The 26872-nt window shown below is 40.8% G+C and overlaps 1 protein-coding gene across 1 annotated transcript in view; it reads left to right on the forward strand.

The window, feature by feature from the left end:
• DNAH7 (dynein axonemal heavy chain 7) overlaps nt 1-26872 on the forward strand; it is a 525690-nt gene that overhangs the window by 352053 nt on the left and 146765 nt on the right. Inside the window, 3 exon segments of the mRNA XM_030210108.1 lie at nt 8488-9360; nt 14225-14454; nt 23884-24214. Of these exon segments, the coding sequence (XP_030065968.1) occupies nt 8488-9360; nt 14225-14454; nt 23884-24214 (1434 nt within the window).

The following is a 26872-nucleotide window of genomic DNA, read 5'->3' on the forward strand; positions in this document are numbered from 1 at the left end:
TCCCCTTCCAGTAAATCACTGACATCTCCCTGAGTTGTTATCTGGTGTGTCTTCTTCCTCCTTCCCCAGTCTGCTCTCAGCTTAGTTCTGAGTCATTGGATCAGGGATGACTTCAAGCTGAGTTATGTCTGCTGCAGTCCCTGTCCTCTCTTCACTGTGTCTGCTGCAGTCCCTTTTCCTCCTTCTTTCCCCTACTTGATACCTGTTAATAATGGACATGAGGGGAGGGGACAAAGCTGAAGTGAACACAGCAGAACAGAAAACGGCAGTTGTACTCCATTTCCCAACACTCCCCATCCTGTTCCCTATGCACTTCCTGTGGGGGAGGCCTGGAGCTCAACAAAAACTGCAGAAATCATGCAGATTTATACCAGCTTCGGAGTTGGTGTAAGAGTGTTTGTGAATGTGAGTATTTTATAATGAATGCATAAATTGCAATCCTGCCCACACGCTGCCAATGCTCTTTCCCCAAATTTGCCTATACCCGAGTTTCATGCATGTACATGCATTCTTTTCACTGCATGTACTTATATGTGGATGTAATTTTATAAACTGCATTTTATATCTGTTCACTGGCATATGTGTATGAAATAGCTTTTTTTTTTTTTGGAGTGGAGGAGTGGCCTAGTGGTTAGGGTGGTGGACTCTGGTCATGAGGAACTGGGGAACTGAGTTCAATTCCCACTTCAGGCACAGACAGCTCCTTGTGACTCTGGGCAAGTCACTTAACCCTCCATTGCCCCAGGTACAAATAAGTACCTGTATATAATATGTAAGCCACATTGAGCCTGCCATGAGTGGGAAAGCGCGGGGTACAAATGTAACAAAAAAAAAAAAAAAACAATGTGGGAGCACCATCATTCTTAGGTTCTTCTATGCTTCAAGGAGATAATTTCTCATTTGGCTTCTAATGTATAATAGAAATTGTACCAGATAATTATGTCTAGAGAAGTGGAATTATAATGCTGATAGTCTATGTTTTTCAAGAGAAGTTGGAAAACATGGAGTGAGCTGGGCTTGATTCAGGGACACTGCTTTCCGTGTCATTCTTGGTCCTTAGGGACCTCTGGTCCAAATTCTTGTATGGGCAACCCCTTTACTACCAGCTCATGTACCCTAGTGTTGAGGCTTCCCCCAACCCCCCCCCCCCCTCACACACACACAGACCATCCATTCTGTCACTCTCCACAATCAGCCAAGCATACAGTAAGTCATTTTGAAGAGCCAGACATACTTATCACAGCCTTCTCTCTAATACCACTCCCTCCTGAATTCATTCCAGCTAGCTAAACTCCCTTCCCCATAGCTGCATTATCTAACATACAAACCTATATAAAACATGTTCACTCATATAAAATAATTATTGTCATGTCCCTGGTTTAGAGCAAGTCTCAAAACAACCCAGTCAGCAGTCACAGTAATATTTCCAGATGATGATGATGCATCACTTCTCCAGCAGGGGATCATAACTGTCTACTCTGGTATATTATCAATACTGAGGAAACAAACACCCCATCAAAATGAAGCACTTTTACAGGCACAGTATGTAGTAACATCACAGCTCCCATCCAACTGTGTGGTCTTCAAAGCAAGTCCATCCCAAGACTGCCCAGTAAATCATAGCAAGTCCTACCATTCCTTCAGGGTAAAACTCAGGGGTCCTTTTACTAAGGCGTGTAGGCGCCTACGTGCGTCCAACACGCGTCAAATTGGAACTGCTGTCCAGCTACTCTGTGTACCTGCGTGCGTCCAAAACATGTGCCCACACCAGTGCAGGCCACTTTTTGGTGCGCCTTAGTAAAAGGGCCCCTGAGTTTGCCATCAGAGCTTGATTCATTTCCAACTTGAGTCAGAAATTCTATGGCCTCATTCACTGTAGCATAGGAAATCATTTTCCCGTCATAGTGTACTCTCAATACTACCAGGCACTGAAGAGTGAATTGCACATTTTTATCATACAGCTCACTGCAGACTTTAGAGAACTCTCTACATTTGACTGCCAGCTTTATCGAATAGACTTGAAAGATCAACATCATCTTCCCATCAAAACACACCTTCTTAAAGTCTTGCATAACTGCCATTTTAATCGCATGGTTCAAAAACTCTTGGCCAGTTCGAATATATTTATTTTATTTATTTATTTGTTGCATTTGTATCCCACATTTTCCCACCTCTTTACAGGCTCAATGTGGCTTACATAGTACCATAATCGGCGTTAACCAATTCCAGTGTGAACAAATACAAGTTGCGATTAATATCAAGGTGATATTATGGTAGAGTGAGATACATGTATGATAAAAGACAATTGGGGAGAACTTAGTGAGGGAAAGGAAGAGTTAGGATATGTCCAAAAATATAGACTTTTTTGGACTAGATGGTGGGCTCGCTCAATTTGCACCCTTCCCACCAAGTCTAATTTGACCTAGGCCCTTAATGAGCCACCAGCTTAACCATTTCCTTATCTGGCAGAAACTCAAGGAAACTCATAAAATGTAGTTTGCTGTGTTGCAAACTGTTCTGTAGGTACTCTATTTTATTTTCATGCACCACCATCATGTCCTTCAGCAACATGAGCTGTCTGAGCACTCCATGCAGCTCATCCTTAGCCCCAGACATACACTTCTCAACTTTTGCCAAGAACTTATTAAACTCCCAGATCACTTGGCTCAAGTTGATCAAAAGACAGAAAAACTTTGACTTTAAGGCTGTTACTACTGCATATGTCAAGTCAGCAATCAATGCCTCGCCAAGCACCAATGCTGATCCTGCTAATGCAGTACCATCCATCTCGTCTTCTGGGGACAGTTTTCTCCAAATGGGTGGGTTTTGCACATACCATGACAGGAATGAACCTCACACTATAAGCCAGGGTATGTGGAGTATGATCTCATTCTCTCAAATATACTGCTAGTGCTCGCTGTAGTACTTGCATTACGTCAAAGAGAGCTTCTGTCTGGAGTTCATAAGATGTAACATGTATAGGCAACTTGTCCAATATGCTTGGAAGTTCTTTTTGACCAAGCCTGTGGCACCCAAAATGATGGGAAATATTTCTGTATCTTTTTGCTACATTTTCTTGGTCTCAGACTGCATTTCTTGGTACTTGGGGAACTTGCCTTTCTCTGCATAATTCACTGAGTAATCGCTTGGGACCGACACCTCTCCAAAACCCAAGTAGACTTTGAATAAAGAGAAAATTTAAGCAGAATCTTACTGATGTGTTTGGATAAGGGAGCAGTCTTCTGACTGGTGAAAAGATGTATCCTTCCCTGCTCACCACATCATGTGACCAGTGCCTCTTTTTTAGGTGTGAAATAGTTTGACTTTGAGCAGAAATGCTCTATTCTTTTCTTCTATCCTTTAGCCATATAGGGATCCTCTGTGTTTATCCCATTCCTTTTTGAATTCTCTCCCTGTTTATGTCACTACCACTTCCCATAGAAGAGCATTCTAGACATCCACACTTTTCATGACAAAGTATTTCCTGATGTTGCTTTTAAGTTTCTCTTCTTGCAGCTTCATTTCATGTCCAAATAGTACCACCAAGGAGAATATCTCATCGAGGGTATCTGCAATCATGTTTTGTCTTAGTGTTCCTTAGGACAGTTGTTTTCAGGTAGCATAATCAGGATATATTGGTAGCCCCTGGCAGATCTTTTCAGAGCATCTACTAATACCTTGGGGGCCCTTTTATTAAGCTGCATAGGCGCCTATGCGCACCCCACGCTCGTCAATTTGGAATTACTGCCCGGCTACCACGTGGCCTGGGTGGTAATTTAATTTTTTTACGCGTGTCCACTACATTAACCGGGCGGTAAAAGGCATTCTATGCTTGTAGACCATTACTACCCAGTTAACATATGAGACCTTACCGCTAAGTCAATGGGTGGCAGTATGGTCTCAGACTCAAAATGGATGCGCGCCAATTTTCATTTTGCTGCACATCCATTTTCAGCCAAAATAAAACAAAGGCTTTTTTACAGGTGCTCTGAAAAATGGATCTGTGTGTGTCCAAAACACACGCTTACACTAGCACAGGCCATTTTTCAGCGCACCTTAGTAAAAGGACCGCTTGGTGATCTGTTTAAACTGGTGTTCAATAATGAGTATAGGATCTTAAAGGGCCATTCTTAGTCTCTCGTGCAGTTGTTTACTGATAACTTAGCTAGGACTGGCAGAATTCTTTGACCTGCCAATAGATTTTGGGCGAGTACAACAAGGGTAATTTCTTTTCTCATTTTTTCTACCCCTCTATGTCCTCTCAATAAATGGCTATGGACAAGCCTCACACTTGGTAATGATATAGCAGGAGAATGAGAAGCTATTCCAAATTTCCCCTCCTTGTTCTTCCTTGGTAATTCAGTATAGCAAATCATTCTTGGTATAATAATTGATTCCGACATGTTAATATGCTACCTTTAATTGATCTCCCCTTTCACAATGCTCTCCCTGGTTCAAGAGATTATCTAACCTTCCACTATCCCAGTTGAAAAACTGTGATCTACAAGTCAATCTACATGTCAGGATTCCCTTACTTCTGTACCAAATAGTGGAATTCCCTCCCCAAATTCATCTAATGGGAACCTAATTATTTGATATTCTGGAAATACCTTAAAGCCTCTCTATTTAAGCAGTTTCTCATGGATTATCACAATTAATTTAAACCCCTAATTGTACAATTATTCCAAATTCTCAGTTCCATTCTAATTGTTGTTATACATGGATGACAATAAATTGTTACCTTTTTGCATCTAGCATTCGTTTCCATATTACGCATTGTAATACTCAATTCTTATTTACTTTGATATTACTACTTAATGTATACTATCCTGCATCACTTTTTGTACTGTTAGTTACATAAGTTGTTAGCCACATTGAACCTAATCTATTGGGATAATTTTATTTATTTGTTGCATTTGTACCCCACATTTTCCCACCTATTTGCAGGCTCAATGTGGCTTACATAGTACCGTCAAAGGCGTTTGCCCAGTCAGTGGATAACAAATACAAAGTTGTATAGTGATCTATGAGGTATAAGTGGAGGGTCGGAATGGATGAAGATTGCGTGATGTCCTGTTCGATCATAGTCATACTGTGTTGGTAGGTGAAGAGGGTTACGTGGGATTGTTGGAGTAGGCCTTTTTGAAGAGGTAGGTTTTTAGTGATTTCCTGAAGTTCAAGTGGTCGTGGATTGTTTTCATAGCTTTTGGGAGCCCATTCCATAGTTGTGCGCTTATGTAGGAGAAGCCAGCTGCGTAAGTTGTTTTGTATTTCAGTCCTTTGCAATTTGGGTAGTGTAGGTTTAGGTAGGATATTGGCGATCTGACTTTGTTTCTTATTGGTAAGTCTATAAGGTCTGTCATGTATCCTGGGACTACGCCGTACATGATTTTGTGGACTAAGGTGCAGATTTTGAAGATGATCTGTTCTTTGATTGGGAGCCAATGCAACTTTTCTCGGAGGGGTTTGGCAATTTCGAAGCGTGTTTTGCTGAATATCAGCCTGGCTGCTGTATTTTGGGCGGTCTGGAGTTTTTTAATGAGTTGTTCTTTGCAGCCCGCGCAGATTCCGTTGCAATAATCTGCATGGCTTAGGACCATTGATTGTATTAGGTATCGAAAAGTTGCTCTTGGGAAGAAAGGTTTTAATCGTTTGAGCTTCCACATTGAATAGAACATTTTCTTTGTTACAGAGTTTACTTGGCTCTCGAGGGTAAGGTTGCGATCGAGTGTGACACTGAGTATTTTCAAACTGTCCGAGGTAGGGAGGGTATATCCTGGAGTATTTATGGTTGTGGGTTTGTATTTGTTGTTATAATGTGGAATATAACTGAAATAACTAAATAAATAAATTCTTTCTCATAGTCATTTATCATGATTTTATTAGTTGTAGCTGTCTGAGTGCAAACTTGAGAGAGTCCATCACATTGGGTTCATCTGAAACTCCTGAGATTTCTCATCCGATCTCAGTCTAAGGTAGTTAGTTACTGTTCTCTATTTTGGCTTCAGAGTTCCTCAGATTTTGAGCTTCTCATCAGTAGTTTACTGAGGTTTCAGTTAATGCTGCTCTTTCTCCTGCCATCCTTGTTAATACGTTTTACAAGCCTTCAGATGTTCAATAAGAAAGTTTGGGTTTTCCAGGTGGAACTTCTCTTTGAATGATTCTCTTTGGATGGAGTCTTATTAGTACAACTAAACCCTGGTGTTTGTTCGGATACAGATCGACTAAAGTATACAAATACACAAAGAAAGGATCTGCTGTCAGCAAATGACATGAAACTACCCACAGTTGAAACTGTATTATAACCAGCAGGAAAAAAGGCCTCAAAGAGCTTCCAGGTCCTGAATCGATCTGTTGAAGCTATAACGGGTCCATAGACCCTGCTTTCATCATTGGCCAAAAAAACCTACAACTATATCAACCTGCTGGTGGAAAACTAATATCTACAACTTCATAGGCAATTAACTACATTTATTTTATATCGTTAAACACCACACTTATCTTTATAGTGAGTGCTTCCTGGACAGCGTAATGTGCTGTGTTCCTCTTTCTATTATTAATGTGCCGAGCCGATGGTGGCCAGCGTTTCGCACAGCTGCTTCAGGGCCTCAGTCTCACATTCTAAGAAAAAAGAGAAAATCAAATAATACCAAATGCACTATGAAATTCTGAAGTCATATAGCAATCTCCCACATACTTAAAGAAAGGTCAGCACAACGTATCCACGCTCTCCTATCATCTGACTAACGGCTCCCCCTGGCTGATATATAGCTTCTATGACGTCTGAGGCCTTTTATCCTGCTGGTTATAATACAGTTTCAACTGTGGGTAGTTTCATGTCATTTGCTGACAGCAGATCCTTTCTTTGTGTCTTATTAGTATAGTCAAATTAGCAAAAGAAATACACGTTGCCTCAAGATTACTGGTTTCAATTGATCCATACTGGGTTTATTAACCAATAAGATTCTGTAAAATTTATGTTACTGTTCTACTTATAGCTACTCTCAGTGGTTCAGAGCAATTGGAGTGTGTGGCGAAACAATGAGTTTCTGTGCCTGTGAACTGTATTGTTTTGCTGATGAGATGTGTTTCTCCTGGTTGGCCAGCAGATGGTGATTGTTTTCTTTAAAGATGTACCAGAAGTGACAGTTTGTTTTCTTTTTCCCACATAACTGTGAGGTAATTAGTTAGTCTCAGTTTTGAAGTAGAAGGAGAAAGACCTCTCTGCTGAGACCCTGTGTGGGAGGAGGGTGCTAATGTAGAGCACAAGCAGTAGGTGCAGGCAGACCTGAGCTGTGCTAGGGATAGGCCCTCCAGGTGGCCGCGGGGTAGCCCCAGGCAGGTGGCTAGGCATTTCGTGACAGAGTGAAACAGTTTAAAGATTTTGAAAATGTAGTAAAAATAAAGGGGTAGATATTCAAAGTGATTTAAATGGCCAGGAGAGGCTCCTGACTGTTTAAATTGCTTGTCTGTGGCTAAGTGGGAATATTCAGCAGCACATAACTGGACAGTGCTGCTGAATATTCCCACTAACCGGTGAGGTTAGGGGCAGGCCGGGGGTGGAGTTAGGGCGGAGCTGTGACCTTGATGGTTAGCATGAATTTCAGTCCACTTACCGGCTAGGTAACCGCATAATATTAGGAAAGAGAAAAGGCTGGCCTAATTTTATGCATTGAGGTTAACCCAGCACTGATCTGAATATTGGCCTGTGCCCGTTTAACCTATTGGTAGCAGCAAGAAAGGATTGAGGCTGCCCCCATTCCTATCCCTCCACCCCGGCAAGGATAGACTTCCAAACCCATCTCGATATTGAGAAGCCCCCTATGCCTACCTAAGTTCCCTGGTGGTCCAGCAGGGGCAATGGGGGCAGGCAGAATATGGGGCGGGACCCGCATAAGTTACGGCAGCCTACAGGGATCCCGTAGACCTCTGATATTCAATGCCAGTTTTCAGACTTGGTTCAGCATTGAATATTGGGGCATAAATTAGTTGGTGATGGTCAGCATTTTTTAAAAAATGCTGACTGTCGCTGGCTGAATATTGATCAGAAAAATTTTAAATTATATTGGGTGTGCTTTTCTGAAATTTCATAGGAATCTGGAGCAGTGTCTAAGAGTTAATAGAATTTTTATTGATAAGTCATCTTTTATGATGTTTTAAAGGGGTTTGCATCTTCTTTTTTGTAGTTTTGTTTTTCTATTATAAGTTTTGTACATGTACATTCTACACACAATTAAATTTAACATTTCAGTTACAAAACTATGACTCTTGATTCTCAACTGTTAGAACATACATTTCATACAGAAAAAATAATCAATGATGTTAGACCTTTGTGTCATCTTTACTCTGCTTCATTATTATTATGCATCCTTGTGTCACATATGATTTATCGTTGCAAGTATGTTATTAGTAAACCTATTAACATCATAGCACCTTAAGGGATTTGCATCTAAAATATCATTATAATTGCTTTTATTTATCATTTAGGTTCTGAGAATATATTATGATCGCCTGGTGGATGGCGCAGACCGAGCTTGGCTTATTGGATATATGGAACAAGTGATGAAAACACATATGAATGAAGACTTTCACCAGCTATTCAGTCATTTAGACTTTAATGGTGATGGCAAAGTGGAAGAGGATGACCTGCGAAGTTTAATGTTTTGTGATTTCCATGATCTCAAAAGGGAGGATACTACCTACAGGGAGATCCTTGATGTAGACAAACTAAGATTAGTTGTAGAAACTCATCTGGAAGAGTTCAATAACATTAGTAAAAAACCTGTCAGCCTTGTTTTATTCAGATTTGCAATAGAACATGTTTGTAGAATTTCACGAATTCTGAAGCAGCCTCGCAGTCATGCGCTGCTGGTTGGTGTTGGAGGAAGTGGTCGCCAAAGTCTTACTCGGTTGGCAGCTCATATGTCTGATTATAAACTGTTCCAAGTTGAAATTTCCAAGAGCTATGGTAATGTTGAGTGGCGTGAAGACTTAAAACTGATTTTTAAGAAGTCTACAGAAGGTGAGGTGCAAGGAGTGTTCTTATTCACTGATTCTCAGATTAAAAAAGAATCATTTTTGGAAGATATTAACAACTTGCTCAATGCAGGAGAGGTACCAAACCTCTTTGCTGCAGATGAGAAGCAAGAAATTTGTGAACGAATGCGTCAGATAGACCGTCAGCGTGATAAAACTAAACAAACTGATGGTAGCCCTTTGGCTCTTTTCAACATGTTTGTTGATCGCTGCCGGGACCAGCTTCATGTGGTATTGGCCATGAGTCCAATTGGAGATGCTTTCCGTAACCGCCTTAGAAAATTTCCAGCACTTGTCAACTGTTGCACGATTGACTGGTTTCAGGTACCTTTCATATTCTCTTTCATACCTGGATGTAAGTATAGTTTGACACACACACATTCAATTATTTGGATATCTGATGGCTTTATCATCTATTGATATGCCTACTTGCAAGTGTACAAAAAATAGGGCAGAACAAAATTATTTTCTGAGTGCTTTTGAGATGCTTATTCACTAAAGGGTTGATTAATCCTTAATGACTGGGCCCTCAGAAGGTGAATAATGAATGACCCCACCCTGCCACCATTACAAATGCCCTTCCCCTCTCGATATCACCCCCTGATTCCAAACCCCCCTGATACCAAGCCCCCCTGTCCATGTGTCAGTAGGCCCCCCTGGGCCTACCTTTACCGCCCTGGTGGTTGAGTGAGTCTTCAGGGAAGGAGAGAATCCCCTGCCCCTAGTGGCTGCAGATTTAAAATGGTGGCTGTAACTCTATCAGTAGCCTTGCATATATGTATGGCTGACCTCTAGCAATAGTATCGCAAGACTAAAGGTAAAGTCACGGCTGCAGTTTTAAAGCTGTGGAGTGAATGGGGTTCGCTCCTGTGTCAAAGACCCACTCGACCACCAAGGAGGTAGAGGTACTCCTGGGAGTGGGGGGGGGGGGGGGAAGGAGGCCTACTGACACATGGGCAGGGGGGCTTGGTATTAGGGAAAATCAGTATTGTGGGAGGAATTGGTATGGGGAGGGGGGGTTTCAGGAGGAAAACTGATTACTTTATGTAAGTCCTTGTCAATATTCAGCAGGGAGTGCATAAATACCTTAGATTATTAAAATGCAGTCTTAGTTTTTGCAAGCATTTCATTATGAGTGATTCAAATGACACCAAATATGGTTGCAAGATTGCTTGCAGGAGTAAAGAAGTATGAACAGTATTTTGTCTGTCTTGTACTCCCTACATTAGCTCCTGGTTGAATGGCTTATTTATTTTAAGATGGTTTTGTGGATATTTAAGGCACTGAGACTTTTTATGTATTTGGTATGTCTTTAAACAGGTATTGCCTTGGACACTGTTTTAGAATGCAGACCCAAGGACAAGTTGAGGTTCCATCATTACAAATTGTTAAGAGTGTGAGGCCTCATGTCTGAATATTTAATGTGGCAGGCCTGAATATTTGGAATACTTTACAGCCTTCAACTAGACTACAGCTTAATTTGATGAGTTTTAGAAACAAGTGAAATCATTTTTATCATTCTGGCATTTTGGGGTAATTAAAGAAGCCATCAAAATTGAGGCGCCAGGAACATGTGTAAATGACCAGAATACTTTCATATATGTAAATATATGTGCACATATGCACATAAAAGGTAATATTCTGACTATGTGATATCACATAGTTTGAGGATGGGTGTTCAAATGGGTGGCATCTGGGCGGTGTGTGGGTAGGGTGCACAGATTAGGGAGACAATTCTATGAAGAGTGCTAAAAGAATCTGAGCACTAAGTTAGTATCTCTAATGGCAAATTTGCACACCAAGGGCTAAATTCAGTATGTGGCACCAAAAAATTGGCGCTGAAAAACATTGGTGCTAAACAACATTCTATAAAGGGCGCCTAAGGATAGGCACCCTTTATAGAATAGCGCATAGTTCTGGAATCCACACCCAACATTAGGCGTGAGGATTACACCAACTAAAACCTGGTATAAATCCTGACTTACAAATTGGGCGCAGATCCCCCCCTACTTCTGTAACACTGTGCACATTGGAGTGCCCCGACCCATCCATGTCCATCCCGTCATTACGTCCCCTTTTCAGATCTGTGCATAAATGCTTAGGGAAAGTATAGTTCCACGCAGATCTGCTATTTTTGGCCCATTTTGATGGCTTGCTTCTGTTATAACGCGTTTCTGCACTAGAAAATCAGTGCTGAAACAGTGCATAACATTAGGCACCATACATAGAATTCCCTAGCAAATCTGTTATAGAATACTAGCATAAGTCAGCAATAACACACCTAAATTTAGGTGCGAACAATTACATCATGTAAGTAGCAGACATAGATGTGTGCACTAAATGCAGCACACTATATGTATAACCGACATGATTCTGTAAAGCACATACTGGTATGGTCAGAATATCCATGACTTGTCCAGACCCCTCCCAGAACACCTCCCCTTGCAATTATGCGCTAGAGCATTTAGGCGCTACAGGGGCAATTTTATAAAGGGTGTTAAAAGTTAGACACCCAAAATCTAGGTGTTAAGCTAGTATTGTATAACAGCAAATTTGTGTATTTAGGGGGAGATTCTATATATGGTGTCTAAAAACTTGGCGCTGAAATCAGTGCCAACTAAGTGTATTCTATAATTGGTGCCTAGATTTAGGAGCAGATTATAGAATGCACTTAGTTGATATTTCAGCACCTAAAATTATACGCACCCATTTACACCAACAAAAATAGGGCGTAAATCCTGGCGCATAGATTTACGCACACTGGGCCATATTCTATATGTGTGCAAATTTCAGAGCATCCATTTCTCCACCTATAACCATGCCCCTTTTGCCTGCACACTTTAGAAGTTCGGTGCACTTCGATACAGAATACACTTAACAAGTTGTGCACCTAAATTATAATCAGTGCCAATTAGTGCTCATTATTGCTTATTAAGTGCTGTTATCAGCGCTCATTAGCTTGTTAAGTTACGTGCATTATTATAGAATCTGCTTGAATTTTGGTTTTGATCTCTAGGCACACTATATAGAATCCCCAGGTTAATCTGTTATAGAATACCAGAGTAAATCAGCAATTAGTCACCTTAATTTAGGCACCACCACTTACACTTGCTTTATGGCAATTGGGCATGTCTAACTGACATTATTTAATGGAGCACACACTTAAATAGTTGGAACATCCATAACCCACTCATGAATGTCTCCTTTGCAGTTACAAGCTAGAATACTTAGCTGCCAAGCTATAGAATAGCACCTAAGTGTACTTAGGCGCCTAACTGACATTTAACCTCCGTTTTGGTGCATGACTGCCATTTGAGCACCAAAAGCTAGGCGCACTATATACAATTAGGGGGTAAGTTACAGAATAGTGCCTAAGTGCACTTAAGCACAAGCCTGCCGTTTCACCACTGTTTTGGCTTGTAACTGCCATTGCAATGCAGAAGTTATGCACTGAATTGGCATCTAGCATTAGGTGCACTATATAGAATTAGGAGGTAAGGGGCCAATTTTATAACTTGGTGTCCTATTTAGGTGCACCAATGCCATACACTGAGTGACAATTCTATAATGACATCTCTGCACCAAAATGTTGTTAGAGAATATTAGCATAAACCAGAATTGGCATGACTAAATTTAAGCACTACCGTTTATACCAGGTCAATGTCGGGCGTAAATGGGCATGCCTAAGTGCACCATGCAAAGTGAATAATTTATAGGGACCCTTTTACTAAAGCTTAGCATAAGCTTAGTTCATGCTAACAGACATTAGTGCTAAGAAACCCATTATTGTTTATTAAGTTTGCTATACTGCTTTTGTTAAAAGCAAATTAAAGCAGTTTACAATAAAAACCAACAAAAACAGAAAAGAACGCCAATTGTAGATAGGAAAGAACTAACTACCTTAACCATTCAAACTCTATATCAGCACACAAGAATGATAGTCAAAAGCATACGTACAAAAACAAAAGAACTCATAACAGAATCCAAATAAAATCAATAATTCACACAACTACAATCTACCATCCTGGTCTCCCGCTGCAGAACCAACCCAAGCCTATACTAGAAAAGTCTGCTGAAAAAGGTGAGTTTTTAATAAAGCATGAAAGGACGTATAAGATGTTTGAAGCCAAAAGTGCTGCGGTAATGAATTCCATACGGCTGCTGAGGTAAAATAAAAATGCACTAGATCTAGTGGATTCCCATCTAGCTTTAGAAGGGCATGGAAGAATTAACCTATTATCTTATAGTGTACATAAGGTATGAGATGGAGTCTGAGGAATCCCCAAGGAAGCAAGATAAGCAGGAGAATCACTGTGAAGAACCTTATGGGTTAAAGTTAGAATTTTAAATTTAACCCTGAAATCAATGGGTAACCAACGAAGCTGTCAGAGAAGAAGTGAGACATGATCATACCGGGAAGCTCAACAGAGTATACATGCTGAAGTGTTTTGTAAAGTTTACAATCTCTTAAGATTATTTTTAGTAATCTCTGAATAGATAATATTTCAATAATCGTATCTGGAATGAAGGAAGGAAGGAAGGAAGGAAGGAAGGAAGGAAGGAAGGAAGGCATAAAACAGGGAGCAGAGGTGAAAGAGCGGAGACAGATTGTGCTCAAAATTGTGCTTCCAAATTTGAGCACATGCCCAATTTATATGCCCAATTTAATTGAGTATTGAGACAATTAGCTCCAATAATTGGGTGCTAACAAACCCGACGTGGCCACATTTCGCTCTCAGGCTGCATCAGGGGTACAATGATGCAGCAAATCCCAATGTCAAATGCAAGGCATATTATGAGAGCAGTTTTACACTGCTGTTGTATTCTATAATTGAAATAATCATCTGTTTGACATTGGATTTGCTGTTTCATCGTACACTTGATGCAGCCTGAGGGTGAAACGTGGCCATGCTGAGTTTAATAAAGAATCACATCTTTCAAAAAAATTTTATTTGTGGTAATACTGTTCATTGTCTACTTTCTCTGGTGTAGACACATAAGTGCTAGTATTCTGAATATTTACATGTGCAAGGGGCACATACATTTCCCCTTCATGTCTTTAGAATATTTTTAAACAACTTATATGTGGGTATATAAGAAATTAATATTGTTGTAAGGTCTTTGATAGGTCTTTCTTTAAATGTTAAAATTAATATGTAAACCCAAATAGTGTAAATTTTGATTTTAGACATGGCCAGAAGATGCTCTGCAAGCTGTTGCTGCTCGTTTTTTGGAAGATGTGGAAATGTCAGATGAAACACGGAATGGCTGTATAGATATGTGCAAAAGCTTCCACACTTCCACTATTGAATTATCTAGAAAATTTCTTGTTGAGCTTCAGAGACATAACTATGTAACACCTACTTCATACCTAGAATTAATCTCCACATTCAAAACTTTACTACAAAAGAAACAAACGTAAGTGTGCAGTATATTCACATCGCTATTATATGAGTAGTTGGGGGGAAGAGGGGGTGGTGGTTGGGAGGCGAGGATAGGGGAGGGCAGACTTATACGGTTTGTACCAGAGCCGGTGATGGGAGGCGGGACTGGTGGTTGGGGGGCGAGAAATACTGTTGGGCAGACTTATATGGTCTGTGCCCTGAAAAGGACAGGTACAAATTCAAGGTAAGGTATACACATATGAGTTTGTCATGGGCAGACTGGATGGACCATGCAGGTCTTTGCTGTCATCTACTATGTTACTATGTTACTATGAGTTGAAATTTTGTTTAGTTTTTATTCTGTATGACAAAATGGGATCTGCTTTCAGGAGGAATTTCCTTCCTTCATTTGTAATTCTAATGGGAGGGCATTCCAGATACCTGACACTGCACCTGAGAATGTCCAACTATAAACCATTTGAAACCATGCTGTAGCACAAAGGCAGAGTGCTAAAGTCGAAAATCATTGACATGGACTCCTCCATTTGTCCTAGAGGCGTTTGGTTTGCACAACACAATTCATAGAGGCTTTTTGGCCCATAAAAAACCCCTGCTATGATAGGTTTTGATTGTCTAAAATAGTAATTTGGCAATAAACATGGGATCATACATAGAGGAGTTGATATTCAAAGCAATATAACTAGAAAGGAGAGCCTTCTGCTTGTTTAAATCACTTGTGCTTTCCTATCTGCTGATATTTGGTGGTACATAACTGGACAGTACTGCTAAATATCAGCATTAACCACCCCTGCACTATCTGGTCTGTAGGTGGAACTTGGACAGAACCAGTACTTAGTTAGCATAAATATTCAGATCACTAATTGGTTAGCAAAAAAACTGTCCTAACTTTATATGCCAAGCACACTGGTCTGAATGTCTGCTGCTAATCAGTTATCTTTCTGCTGGCCACTGTACCAGATATTTAGTGTGGGAGTCCAGACAGAGCCCAGCTTTGAATATCCAGCTTGTAGCTTAAAAAACGCTGACTGTAGGCTGAATATTACCCCCAAAATATAATTCACTGTGGGTGTAACAACCATTTTTTAGTGCCCAGTCTTCCCCACCAAGTGAGGTTCAAAGGTGTCCACTGATGAATCAGACCTTTGATCATCTCAAGCACAACTGTTATATTCTTTCTCACAGTTTTCTGAATGGTTCTTCCATACCACACCCCTAGGTATTTTATAAGTTTCTGATACCATACAAGTGGATAGGTTGCTACAATAGGGGAAACCTATGAATTTAGTCCAATTTACCTTATACCCCAATAACCCTGTGAATGAAGCATCATTTAAGAAAAATAAGATGTCATCCACATAAAGAGAGAGTTTATATTCCACTGGATAAAATCTGAACCCCACTATCCTATTGTTCTGGTGAATGACAGTGGCAGATTCCAGGGTGAGGGAGACAAGGGGTATCCCTGCCTAGTTCCTCTAGATAAGTGGAAGGTTTGCGATTGCCTACTGTTAACTACCAACTTAACAGCTGGTGATGAATATAATACCTTTACCATATCATCAAAATTAGGGCCGAACCCAAACCATTCCAAAACATTAAATAAAACCTCCAACTCTATCCTGACATGCCTTTTCAGTGTCTAGAGACAGGCCTAGAAGGGAGTTCTCTCTATTTGTGGTTCCAGCTAAAATGTTACAAAAAGAGTCAGGTATTGTCTGTCATTTGTCCTTCATAAATCTATTCTGATAAGTATGAATGAGAGTTTTCAGTAACCTCTTCAGTCAAATGCTAATATTGTAGCATACATCTTGCAATCAAGTTTCAAGTTTACTATATATTTCATATGCTGCCCTTGAGAAAACCTTTCAGGGCAGTGTACAATAAAAATACAACCCATATTAATAAGTGAGATAGGTCTATAATTGGTGACCTCAGTGGGATCTTTATCTGTTTTGGGTAAAAGGACAATGTGAGCATCTGTTAAGGAACAATGATCTCTCTTCACTGTCAGTAATTCCTTCATATAATGTGTCATATGGGGAAGGAGGACATCTGAAAAGGTTTTGCAAAGCCATCAGGCCCTGGTGACTTTTGAGGAGATAATTCTTTATTCGCATGGAGGATTTCTAAGGGAGTACTCTGTTGCTTCAGTATTTCAGTTTGAGAAGTGGTTATGGATGGGTGCTCTAGGTGAGCAAGAAAAGCCCTTGTAGTTTCTTTCAAAGCGGTGTGCTCAGAAGAGTATAAACGCTGGTAACACTCATAAAAATATTGAGAGTTTAGAGCAGTGCATATTATCAGGTCACAACAATAAGAATATCTTTTCCTTGTTTTTTTTTTCCCCTTAGAGTATTGAGCTGATAGACAACCCATTTAATTGGATTCCTGATAATAAAGAGCATATTGTTTGAATAAAAGGGAGCTCACTTGTTGACTAAGTAGTGTGTTCTATTGATATTTTAATTTTTGAAATTGAAGGAGGTTTGATAAGTCTTTGGTATAGATACTTTGCTGTTCTAAAATGTAATTTGGGTATCAATTGAGATAGAGCTGGCATTCTCTCCAATTTCATTCAATTAGAATAGGCTAAAATTTCCCCTCTGATTGTAACCTTAAAAGCATCCCACCATATTTGTATCAGTGTATCAGTGAGAAGGAATGTTGACCGACATGTGGTATGTGTTTTAAAAATTTGGTCTTTCCAGCAACCCTGCATTAAAACACCATGTAGGGATTCCTAAGCCAGCTCTAGATGCAACAAGGATAAAGTGATCACTGCTTAGTCTGAGAAAATAATTGCATGGATTTCAGTATGTAATACTGTGGAAACATGGCGATTGGAAATTAAGAAGTAATCTGTCCTTGAGTGGGATTGATGGGGCTTTACTTGTGGGGTTTTGCAGTCTCCAAGGATCTGATAGATCAAGATGATGGATGTTGGATATAAGGGCATGCCTTGCATAGGGGATCGATATTGAGCATCTGACCAATTAGTCGTATCTCAGACTAAGCCTTCCTAGCAACTGCCTCTACTTGAGGCTCTAGAGATAAGTCTGAATCCAAAACCACTGACAAGCTCTTAATCTACATTTTTACCAGAATAGATACCCCATCCATCTTAACCAACATTTTTACCAGAATAGATACCCCATCCATAATACCATTTAACAGTCAGTGTACATATAGTTCATCCACAAAATATCTGTTTTATCAACATTGAGTAGGAGCTTATCTCTATCTAAATACCCTTTAATTTGCTGCAGACAGTCCCCTTACTACAGCAAAAATAATGCTTTATCCTGGCTACCTAATACAAAAATCTGTCATTTGCATACACATGCAGCTTAAAGCTGAACAGTCTGATAATACTTGCAACTAGCCTTACATAAATGTTAGAGGGTAGTAGGTAACTGTTTAGATCCCTGAGGGACTTTACAGCAATTTCTGTTCTTCTGACTGCTGCTAATCCTGAATTATCACATATGCATGATCTGAAAAACATTTTAATGTGAACTCATAAATCTCTTTCTGCAAGATGATTCAGCAGTTGATCTACTGAGAGAAAAGTGGCTAATAAATGAGAAGAAGCAATAACCTTGACCCCCCCCCCCCTCCCCAATTCCTTGTATTCCACAAATTGTCCATCTAAAACTTGCTGTAAAGCCTCTGCTTTTAAACCAGATTGTATTAGATTGAAAATCCCCATTTGTTCAAAACAAAATCACAACGTGCTGGTCATTCAGGATTTAGCAATTTTTACTAAGAGCCCTGTTTACTAAGATGCGCTAATGTTTTTACTGTGTGATAAAAATTAGTACATGCTAACCATGTAGTCACCCATAGGAATAGTATAGGCATCTACATGGTTAGTGCATGCTAATGCTTAGCATTTGCTAAAAATGCTAACGCGCATCTAGCATGGCTTAGTGAACAGGGAACTAAGAGAGGTAGGTCTGAAATTGATCCGTAACTTGCTCACCTCCCCCTTCCCCTCTGCCTACTGCCAACCTCCCTCCCCCACCGATTAGGTAGGCCCCCTAGGCCTACATGATGTCCTTCGTGGTCCGTGGGAGCTGTTGTCGGCAGAAATGAAGGCCACTTGCTCCTGCCCCTTGCGGCTTCCCTGAAAAAATGGCTACTATGACCTCTCGCAGCAGCTCGCAGTACCACAAAAGTACCGTGAGCTGCCATGAGAGATTGCAGCAGCCATTTTTCAGGAAAGCCACAAAGGACAGGAGTAAATGGCCTTCGCTTCTGTCCCCATGCCCCCAGTGACCCCCCATAGACCACTAGAGACAGGAGATAGGCCTGGGGAGCCTACCTAAACGGCGTTGGGGGAGAGATGTACTGGGGGTGGGGAGGCCTTGATTATGGTAATGGTCTGGGAAGAGTGGGGAGGGAATGAGGTGGCTTCATCAGGGGGCTAGGAGGGGATCAAGGGTTTTTAAAGGAAAAAAAGTTATGTGGGTGACAGCCAATATTCAGTGCCAGCATCTGCATAGCTAAGAGGGGAATAATCGAACAGCGCAGGTGAAATAGATTGCCGGCGATCTATTTTGGCGGTGCTGCAAACAGCTGGCCGAACCGTATTATTGAAAAAGATGGCTGGCCATCTTTTCTTTCGATAATACGGTTTAGCCCGGCCAAATGCCAGAGTTCGCCGGGTTTGAGATGGCCGGTTTTGTTTTTCAGCGATAATGGAACAAAATGCCGGTGATCTCAAACCCGGCGAAATCTAAGGCATTTGGTCGTGGGAGGAGCCAGCATTTGTAGTGCACTGGTACCCCTGACATGCCAGGACACCAACCAGGCACTCTAGGGAGCACTTCTAAAAATTAAAAAAAAAAATACAAATAGCTCCCAGGTGCATATCTCCCTTACCTTGGGTGCTGAGCCTCCCAAATCCCCCCCAAATCCCACTCCCCACAACTCTACACCACTACCATAGCCCTTATGGGTGAAGGGAGGTGGGTACAGTGGGTTTGGGGGGGGGGGGTTGGAGTTCTCAACACTTACCACCACAAGTGTAACAAGTAGGGGAGGGATGGGCCGGGTCCGCCTGCCTGAAGTCCACTGCAATCAACAAAAACTGTTCCAGGGACCTGCATACTGCTGTGAGGGAGCTGGGTATGACATCTGAGCTTGGCATACAGGCTGGCAAAAAAGGTTTTTATTTTTTTAGTGTAGGAGGGGGTTGGTGACCACTGGGGGAGTACAGGGAGGTCATCCCCCATTCCCTCCGGTGGTCATCTGGTGAGTTGGGGCACCTTTTTGAGGCTTGGTTGTGAAAATAAAAGGACCAAGTAAAACCGGCGAAATACTGATTAACGCCGCTTTTGTTTTTTCCATTATGCACTGAAGCCGGCCATCTGGTAGCCACGCCCATGCCCGCCTATGTCCTGCCTTCGCTATGCCGCCGACACGCCCCCTTGAACTTTCTCTGGCTCGGCGACGGGAAAGCGGCGATGGTGCCAAAAAATCAGCTTTCAATTATACCGATTTTGCTGCTTTTGAGAGATTTGTGTCGGAAGATTGCTGGCGATCTCTTTCGAAAATAAGCCTGTAAGTGACCTAATCAAGGACAGCTTTTGAGCTGTCCTTAATAGGCTACTTACCTGTGTGGGCCGGGCACCCGAAAAAGGCTCATCCCTAACATTGCCCCCTGTACCACCGCCTTCACCACGCTCTCCGGCAACGAATTCCAGAGTTTAATTATGTGTTGGGTGAAGAAAGATTTTCTCCTATTTGTTTTAAATGTACTACACTGTAGTTTCATCGCATGCCCCCTAGTCCTACTATTTTTGGAAAGCGTGAACAGATGCTTCACATCCACCTAGCCTCCTTAGTCTTTCTTCATAGGGAAGTCGTCCCATCCCCGCTATCATTTTCGTCGGCCTTTGCTGCACCTTTTCCAATTCCACTATATCTTTCTTGAGATGCAGCGACCTGAATTGGACACAATACTCAAGGTGCGGTCGCACCATGGAGCGATACAATAGCATTATAACATCCTCACACCTGTTTTCTATACCTCTCCTAATAATACCCAATATTTCCTGTAGTACCCCAAACAACTCTTTTGCTAGGTTATTAGCATGAATAATTCTATCAGTAAGATTTTCTACTTCACCTTAAGTGCTTGATGATGATAATCCTGAATAATTGGTTCCATAATGCTCTACTATGTGTGGAACCAGCTTTCTGCAAGTTACAATCACATTTTACAAGCTGATGCTTAAGTGCTTGATGTTCTATTAAATACCTCCCAGAACAATCTTTATATTTTTAGGTGTGATTTGCTTAGATGATATTGCCTATTAGTGAAGTCCCATCCATCTTTCTGTAAATTGGTCCACAATTATAAGTGTAACACCAAGAACCTACCTCCGGTGGCAAATAAAAGACAAGAGTCAGAGCCATCACTACCGAGGCAAAGAACAAGGAAGACTGTGCTGGAAAGTAGGAGATCAGACTGCTACCAGGGATTCAACTCCTAGCAGCAATGAAGAGGAGACAAAATTGCTACCAGGAAGCCAACTCCTTGTAGCCGTGAGAAGGCCAGAATGTTGTCAGGAACTCCTTAATCCACTATTTTGTGTTACTCTTCAGTTTAGTGGTTAAAACATGATACAAATAAGGGATGTCAAAGGGAAAACCACCAAGGTGGAAGAACACAAACACTATGAACATGCAGGAGAAACAAATAAGGGACAAACTTTTCCCTAGGCACTATAACTGGATTTAATATATAGATTCTAATATGTGTGGGAAGTTGTAAATATCCCAAAATATCCAAAGTAGCTGAAAACCAGACATAAGGAGATAATACATATTCTCAAAATGGATATTAAAATTCCCTTCAATAAAAATGTCTTGGTCTCTTAACAGGAGTTTTGATTAAAAATCAATGAAAGTTCCATCACTCATTTGTTCACTCCAGATAAATTGTACATAACTACAATCCCGGGTAACCAAGCATTTCCTGATTTCACAAACAATCCGAATGCATAACTTGTATTTAAAAACAGCTGCAAAGTGCATGTAGTGATAAACTCCAGGGATAAATAAATACCCTAGGATGGGTCAAACACAGAAGTCATGGGAATGCTGGTATCAGGTACACATTCACGGTTCCAGTATGCTGTTTGCCACAATTGTACCAAGTTGGAATTGCGCCGTGTAAAGTGCCCACTGCACCGTGGCTAAAAAGAGATAATGGGAAGGGAGCAATTTTGGTGCCTCACTTCCCTTGCACCCTCTGCGGCTGTTCACACAGCCCTCAGTATGGACCAAATGTTTGCCAACCTGAGAATGGCACAAATTACAATATCTCTGTGGACAAATTCCTGACAAACTAGTCCCTTCAACCCCTTTAAGTCAGGTTGCAGTTATACAGAACAGATCAAGATCATTTTCCAAAAATGTATCTCTAACCATAAATGCTTCAATAGCCACAAAAAAGGCATTTCCTTATGCACATCTAAGGAGATCCACCTGCACAAAATTATATTTTAGAAATTGAAACCAACCATGGACTCTGCCCCTACATTCATTGGTTTCATTACTACATTTAGTAAGATCCCTCTTATTCTAACTTTCTTCCCAGTATCATTCTCCTTTCAGCCAAATTCATTTGTGTTGCTCATTGAGCTATATATTGATGCTCTTCTGTATTCAGCAGCCTTGTATCAACCACTGTTCCAAAAAGACTGAATACTAAATTCCATTTTCCACCAACAAAACCAAAATGTGCTAGCCTAACAAAAGCAATTAAAAGCCCAGTGCTGTTTCAGGCTTTGCCAGTGACATCATTAAGAAGTAAGGCAAAACACAGACCGGCCAATATTCAGGCAGTTCGAAGAGTGGCAAGGCAGTTGCGGAAGAAGTAGTTGTCAAAGTTAGGTGATGTGTATAGGGTTGTGATACAGTGGCAAGGGTAGATTTTGGGAATGGTGCTGTTTGTGGAATGATAGGGAAATTATGAGAGGGGTAGGCAATGGGTTGGGGCAAGTTATAGGGCATTTGAATGGATAATTTTTAAAGCATGGGCAGTTTTCAGGATAGTGTTATCAGTTGCGGGGTGTGATTTTAGGTGGATGAGTACAGTATATGATGCAGTGGGGCAGTTTAGGTGTAGCTCTTAGAGTTGGTCTTTTTTTTTTTATTTGTACCCCGCGCTTTCTCACTCATGGCAGGCTCAATGTGGCTTAGGTACTTATTTGTACCTGGGGCAATGGAGGGTTAAGTGACTTGCCCAGAGTGATTTTGCAGAGTGGTGGATCAGTAGAAGGTTGTAGTTTATGTGAAATCTTTTTATTGAAAAGAAGCAATAAAGAAGCAATGCAAACAGACTATGGGTCAAAATTCTAGAATATTTATTATTTTTTGAGTGGGGCATTTCATGGGGTGAATAGGCAGTTATGGAAGTAGTTTCTTGGAGTGAGGTAGTTTGGGGATGATGGGACAGGTGCAGTGATAGGTTTTGTCAGTGGGGCATTTTTCATGGTTATGGGACAGTTTTTTTTAGAGTGGGGAAATTTGTAGAGTAGTGTCAGCTGCAAGTGGTACTTTTGGGGGATGGGGCAGTTTGTAGGGTTATAGGATAGTTGTGGTGTAGTTTATGGAGTGATGAGGCAGTTTGCAACGATGTGTAGCAGTTGCAGGGCTAGTTTGTGGAGTGGTGAGGCAGTTGGATAGGGTGCAGTTTTTGAGGTTGAGTGCCATGGTATTTTTTGTGGTTGCGCAGGGCTAGTTTTGGGGGTGGTAGGAGTAGGTTTTGGGGTTGGGCAGATTGTGATAGGACAGTTGCAGCAGACGTTTTTGGGTTTGAGCAGTTTGTGGGGTGGTGGAACAGTTGCAGAGTGTAGTGTTTGCTGGGTGGGTGCAATTGTGGGGTGGTGGGGCAGTTGTGGAAGGGTAGTTTTAAGGTTGGATGCAATTTGTATGGTGATGAGGTAGTTTTGGAGGTAGTTTTTGGGGTTGAGGCAGGTTGGTGGGTGCTAGGACAGTTGTAGAATGTTGACCAGTATGTATCTTTTATTCCTCAAAAGCATAAAAGCATATAAAATAAGCTGTTTGGGTGAAAGAAAATAAAAAGCTACTTGGGAGTAAGCCCCAAAGCATTAGGGATAGGTTTGAAACAGTTCCCATTACAGTTCATGTAGTTTTTAATCCCAAATGTTTATCAATAGATGCACTATTCCGTAAAAGTGCATACTATTTGCTATAGATATTGCCCCCAAAACAAAACTGACAAACTGATATTGTCAAATAATCTAACCTGCACTTTTCCTTTAGATGGAAAAAAACTTCATTTTTTTCTTAAAAAAGTAGTATTAATCTAGAAGTTTTCCAAACAGGATAAAAACATAAGTGAGAACTTTACTTAAAGGACTCATTACCACAGTGTTAATTAAGCACCTGCGCTTTTTTTTTCCTACAGAGAAGTTATGAAAATGAAAAGAAGATATGAGGTTGGATTAGAGAAACTGGAATCAGCTTCATCACAAGTGGCCACCATGCAAATTGAGTTAGAGGCACTGCAGCCACAACTTAAAGTTGCTAGCAAAGAAGTTGATGATATGATGGTGATCATTGAGAGAGAGTCCATAGAGGTAGCTAAGACTGAAAAGATAGTGAAAGCTGATGAAGCTGTGGCAAATGAGCAAGCCATGGCTGCCAAGGCAATTAAAGATGAGTGTGACAGTGATTTAGCTCAAGCGTTACCAATTCTGGAATCTGCCTTGGCTGCTCTTGACACCCTTACTGCACAGGTATGGATAACTATAAACCATCTTCATGTTGACTGTAGAGGAATTCCCTGTGATGAAAGACATTAATTTTAATATGCTGCCTGTTTCAATATATCAGATTACTTTCATGTTGATGAATTTACAGAACTAATAATTTATTTATTTGGGGATCTGTGATAGAGTGTATAGTAAACTGCTGGTTCTTCATAAGTATACTCCCTCACAGGTACACATTAAGGGGCCTAACTCTAGAGTGCGTATTAGAGAGGGTGTGGTTCATCAGGGAAGACAATAGCCCAGACCAGAGACAAGCCCTTTCATGGCTATACTGTGAATATTTTCAATTAAATGTCTATCCACTTTTTCTGCCTGTGAAGGAGGTCTATATATGATAACAATGTAAACAGATTTTCCATTCTCTGTCTTCTGATTAACTCACAGTGCCTCTTTCTTACCATTTAAGTCCTGCAATTCTGTCACTTCAATATTATTTTTAACATATAACACTACTACCCCCTCCGAAGGGACACCAGCTTGTAGAGGTGGAGGGGCTTGTGTGTTTCAATGACTTAGAGGGCTATGCTGAAGGGTTACACATATCAGACAGGCCTCTGAGGAGAAACCAGACAAAGAGTGTCCCAAACTGGGAGAGTGGTAAGATGGTGACCTAAAGTTCGTATGCCCAACGGTCCAGCTGCCCTCTGAAGTTCCGTCTTCTTTACGTAGAGGAGTGTGGTAGCCATGTTAGTCCACTCTTAAGGTTATCAATAGAAATCAAACAAAATAAAACATGGAAAAGAAAATAAGATGATACCTTTTTTATTGGACATAACTTAATACATTTCTTGATTAGCTTTTGAAGGTTGCCCTTCTTCCTCAGATCGGAAATAAGCAAATGTGCTAGCTGACAGTGTTTATAAGTGAAAACATTCAAGCATTACTGTGACAGTCTGACAGGGTGGGAGGAGGCGGGTGGGTAGGAAGTATGCATGGGGACATCAAAGCATATCATTGATATTCTAACAGGGTGGGTGTAACGAAGGATGCTATATTGGAGAAACAGGCTAGATGCTTAAGACAAGATTCAATTTACATAGACATCATATGAACAATACTGGTGCTAGCAGGGTTCCCACGCCTGTTGGTCAACATTTTACAGGACCAGGACACTGTACCAGTGATTTCACAGTGAGAATCCTCAAAGGTAACTTTAAAACCATACAAGAACGTAAGACCTTTGAAGTCAGAATGATTGAATATTTTAACACCCAACAGAAAGGACTTAACAAGGATCTGGGGTTCCTAGCCCATTATAAACCATAAAGCTGTATGTCTCTGTTGATCACCCTCCCCTCACCTATCCACACCCACCCTGTTAGAATATCAATGATATGCTTTGATGTCCCCATGCATACTTCCTACCCACCCCCCTCCTCCCACCCTGTCAGACTGTCACAGTAATGCTTGAATGTTTTCACTTATAAACACTGTCAGCTAGCACATTTGCTTATTTCCGATCTGAGGAAGAAGGGCAACCTTCGAAAGCTAATCAAGAAATGTATTAAGTTATGTCCAATAAAAAAGGTATCATCTTATTTTCTTTTTCATGTTTTATTTTGTTTGTCTTCTTTACGTAAATTTCCTCTCTGCAATTGCAGTTACCTTAACTGAGAGGAGGGGACAACCAATGGTCAGCCGCCGATGGCCAGCGTTTTATCCCCTGAGCAGCAAGTGCGGGACCGCTGCGCGACGAACTGCCTACAGATGAAAGGGTTGGCGAGTCCTTTGATTAGCACCGGCGAAGGAGCCTCGACGCTCTTGGACCTGGAAAAAACAACTCCATTGCTCCCGAATTATTCAACCACCATGTCCAAAGGAGTGGAGGAGTGAGTTAGAGGTATATGCTGAAACGGAGGATGTTTACAGCAGTACCCGAATCGGTGGAACCACTCCTAAACATCTATGAGAAATCAACTTGGAGTTTTTGGCTCCCGTGGAGGTTACATTGAATACCATCTGGAAGGCGCTTCGGGACCTAACGGTGGCAGTAAATAATTTTGTTTCAGATATAATTTTATTAGAGAGTTACATGGACAATTCAACTGAACCCTTTGAGAGTAAAAAATTGATATAACAAATGATTCTACATGAGCAAGAAGTGGTTATGAATAGACCAGAAATTTTGAATAATAAAATGAATATTATTATAGATGATTAATATCGAGATTATTGTTTTTCCCAGAGTTCCGGGTATGACTCCTAAAGTTTTCCTCAGAAATATTTCTTCAAATTATTACTTTAAAAGGAATGAAGCCTGTGAAGACTGGGATTACTTTAATCAGTGGGATTTGAATTAGAGATTTAAGTATATGTATTGTTTAATAACCTCTGTTTTTTAAAAGAGAAAGAATGTAATCAGTTCTATTATTTCTAACTAACATTGGACAATAAGTATATATTTTTTTCTAACTAATATTGGACAATAAGTACGTTTTTCAATGAAATGATATGACTATACACCGTATTGGCCTTGAAGAAGCCAACCAGATGATCAATGTGGAATAATGAATTATAATGAATTAGACGAGTAATATCTGGGGATAATCAGGTCTTGTTTCACTCTCCCTATTTAGTGGTCTAAGGAAGAGAATAGAATTACCTGACTGAAATAATTCCTAC

This window comes from Microcaecilia unicolor, chromosome 7 (genome assembly GCF_901765095.1).
Source record: "Microcaecilia unicolor chromosome 7, aMicUni1.1, whole genome shotgun sequence".
Lineage (NCBI taxonomy): Eukaryota > Metazoa > Chordata > Amphibia > Gymnophiona > Siphonopidae > Microcaecilia > Microcaecilia unicolor.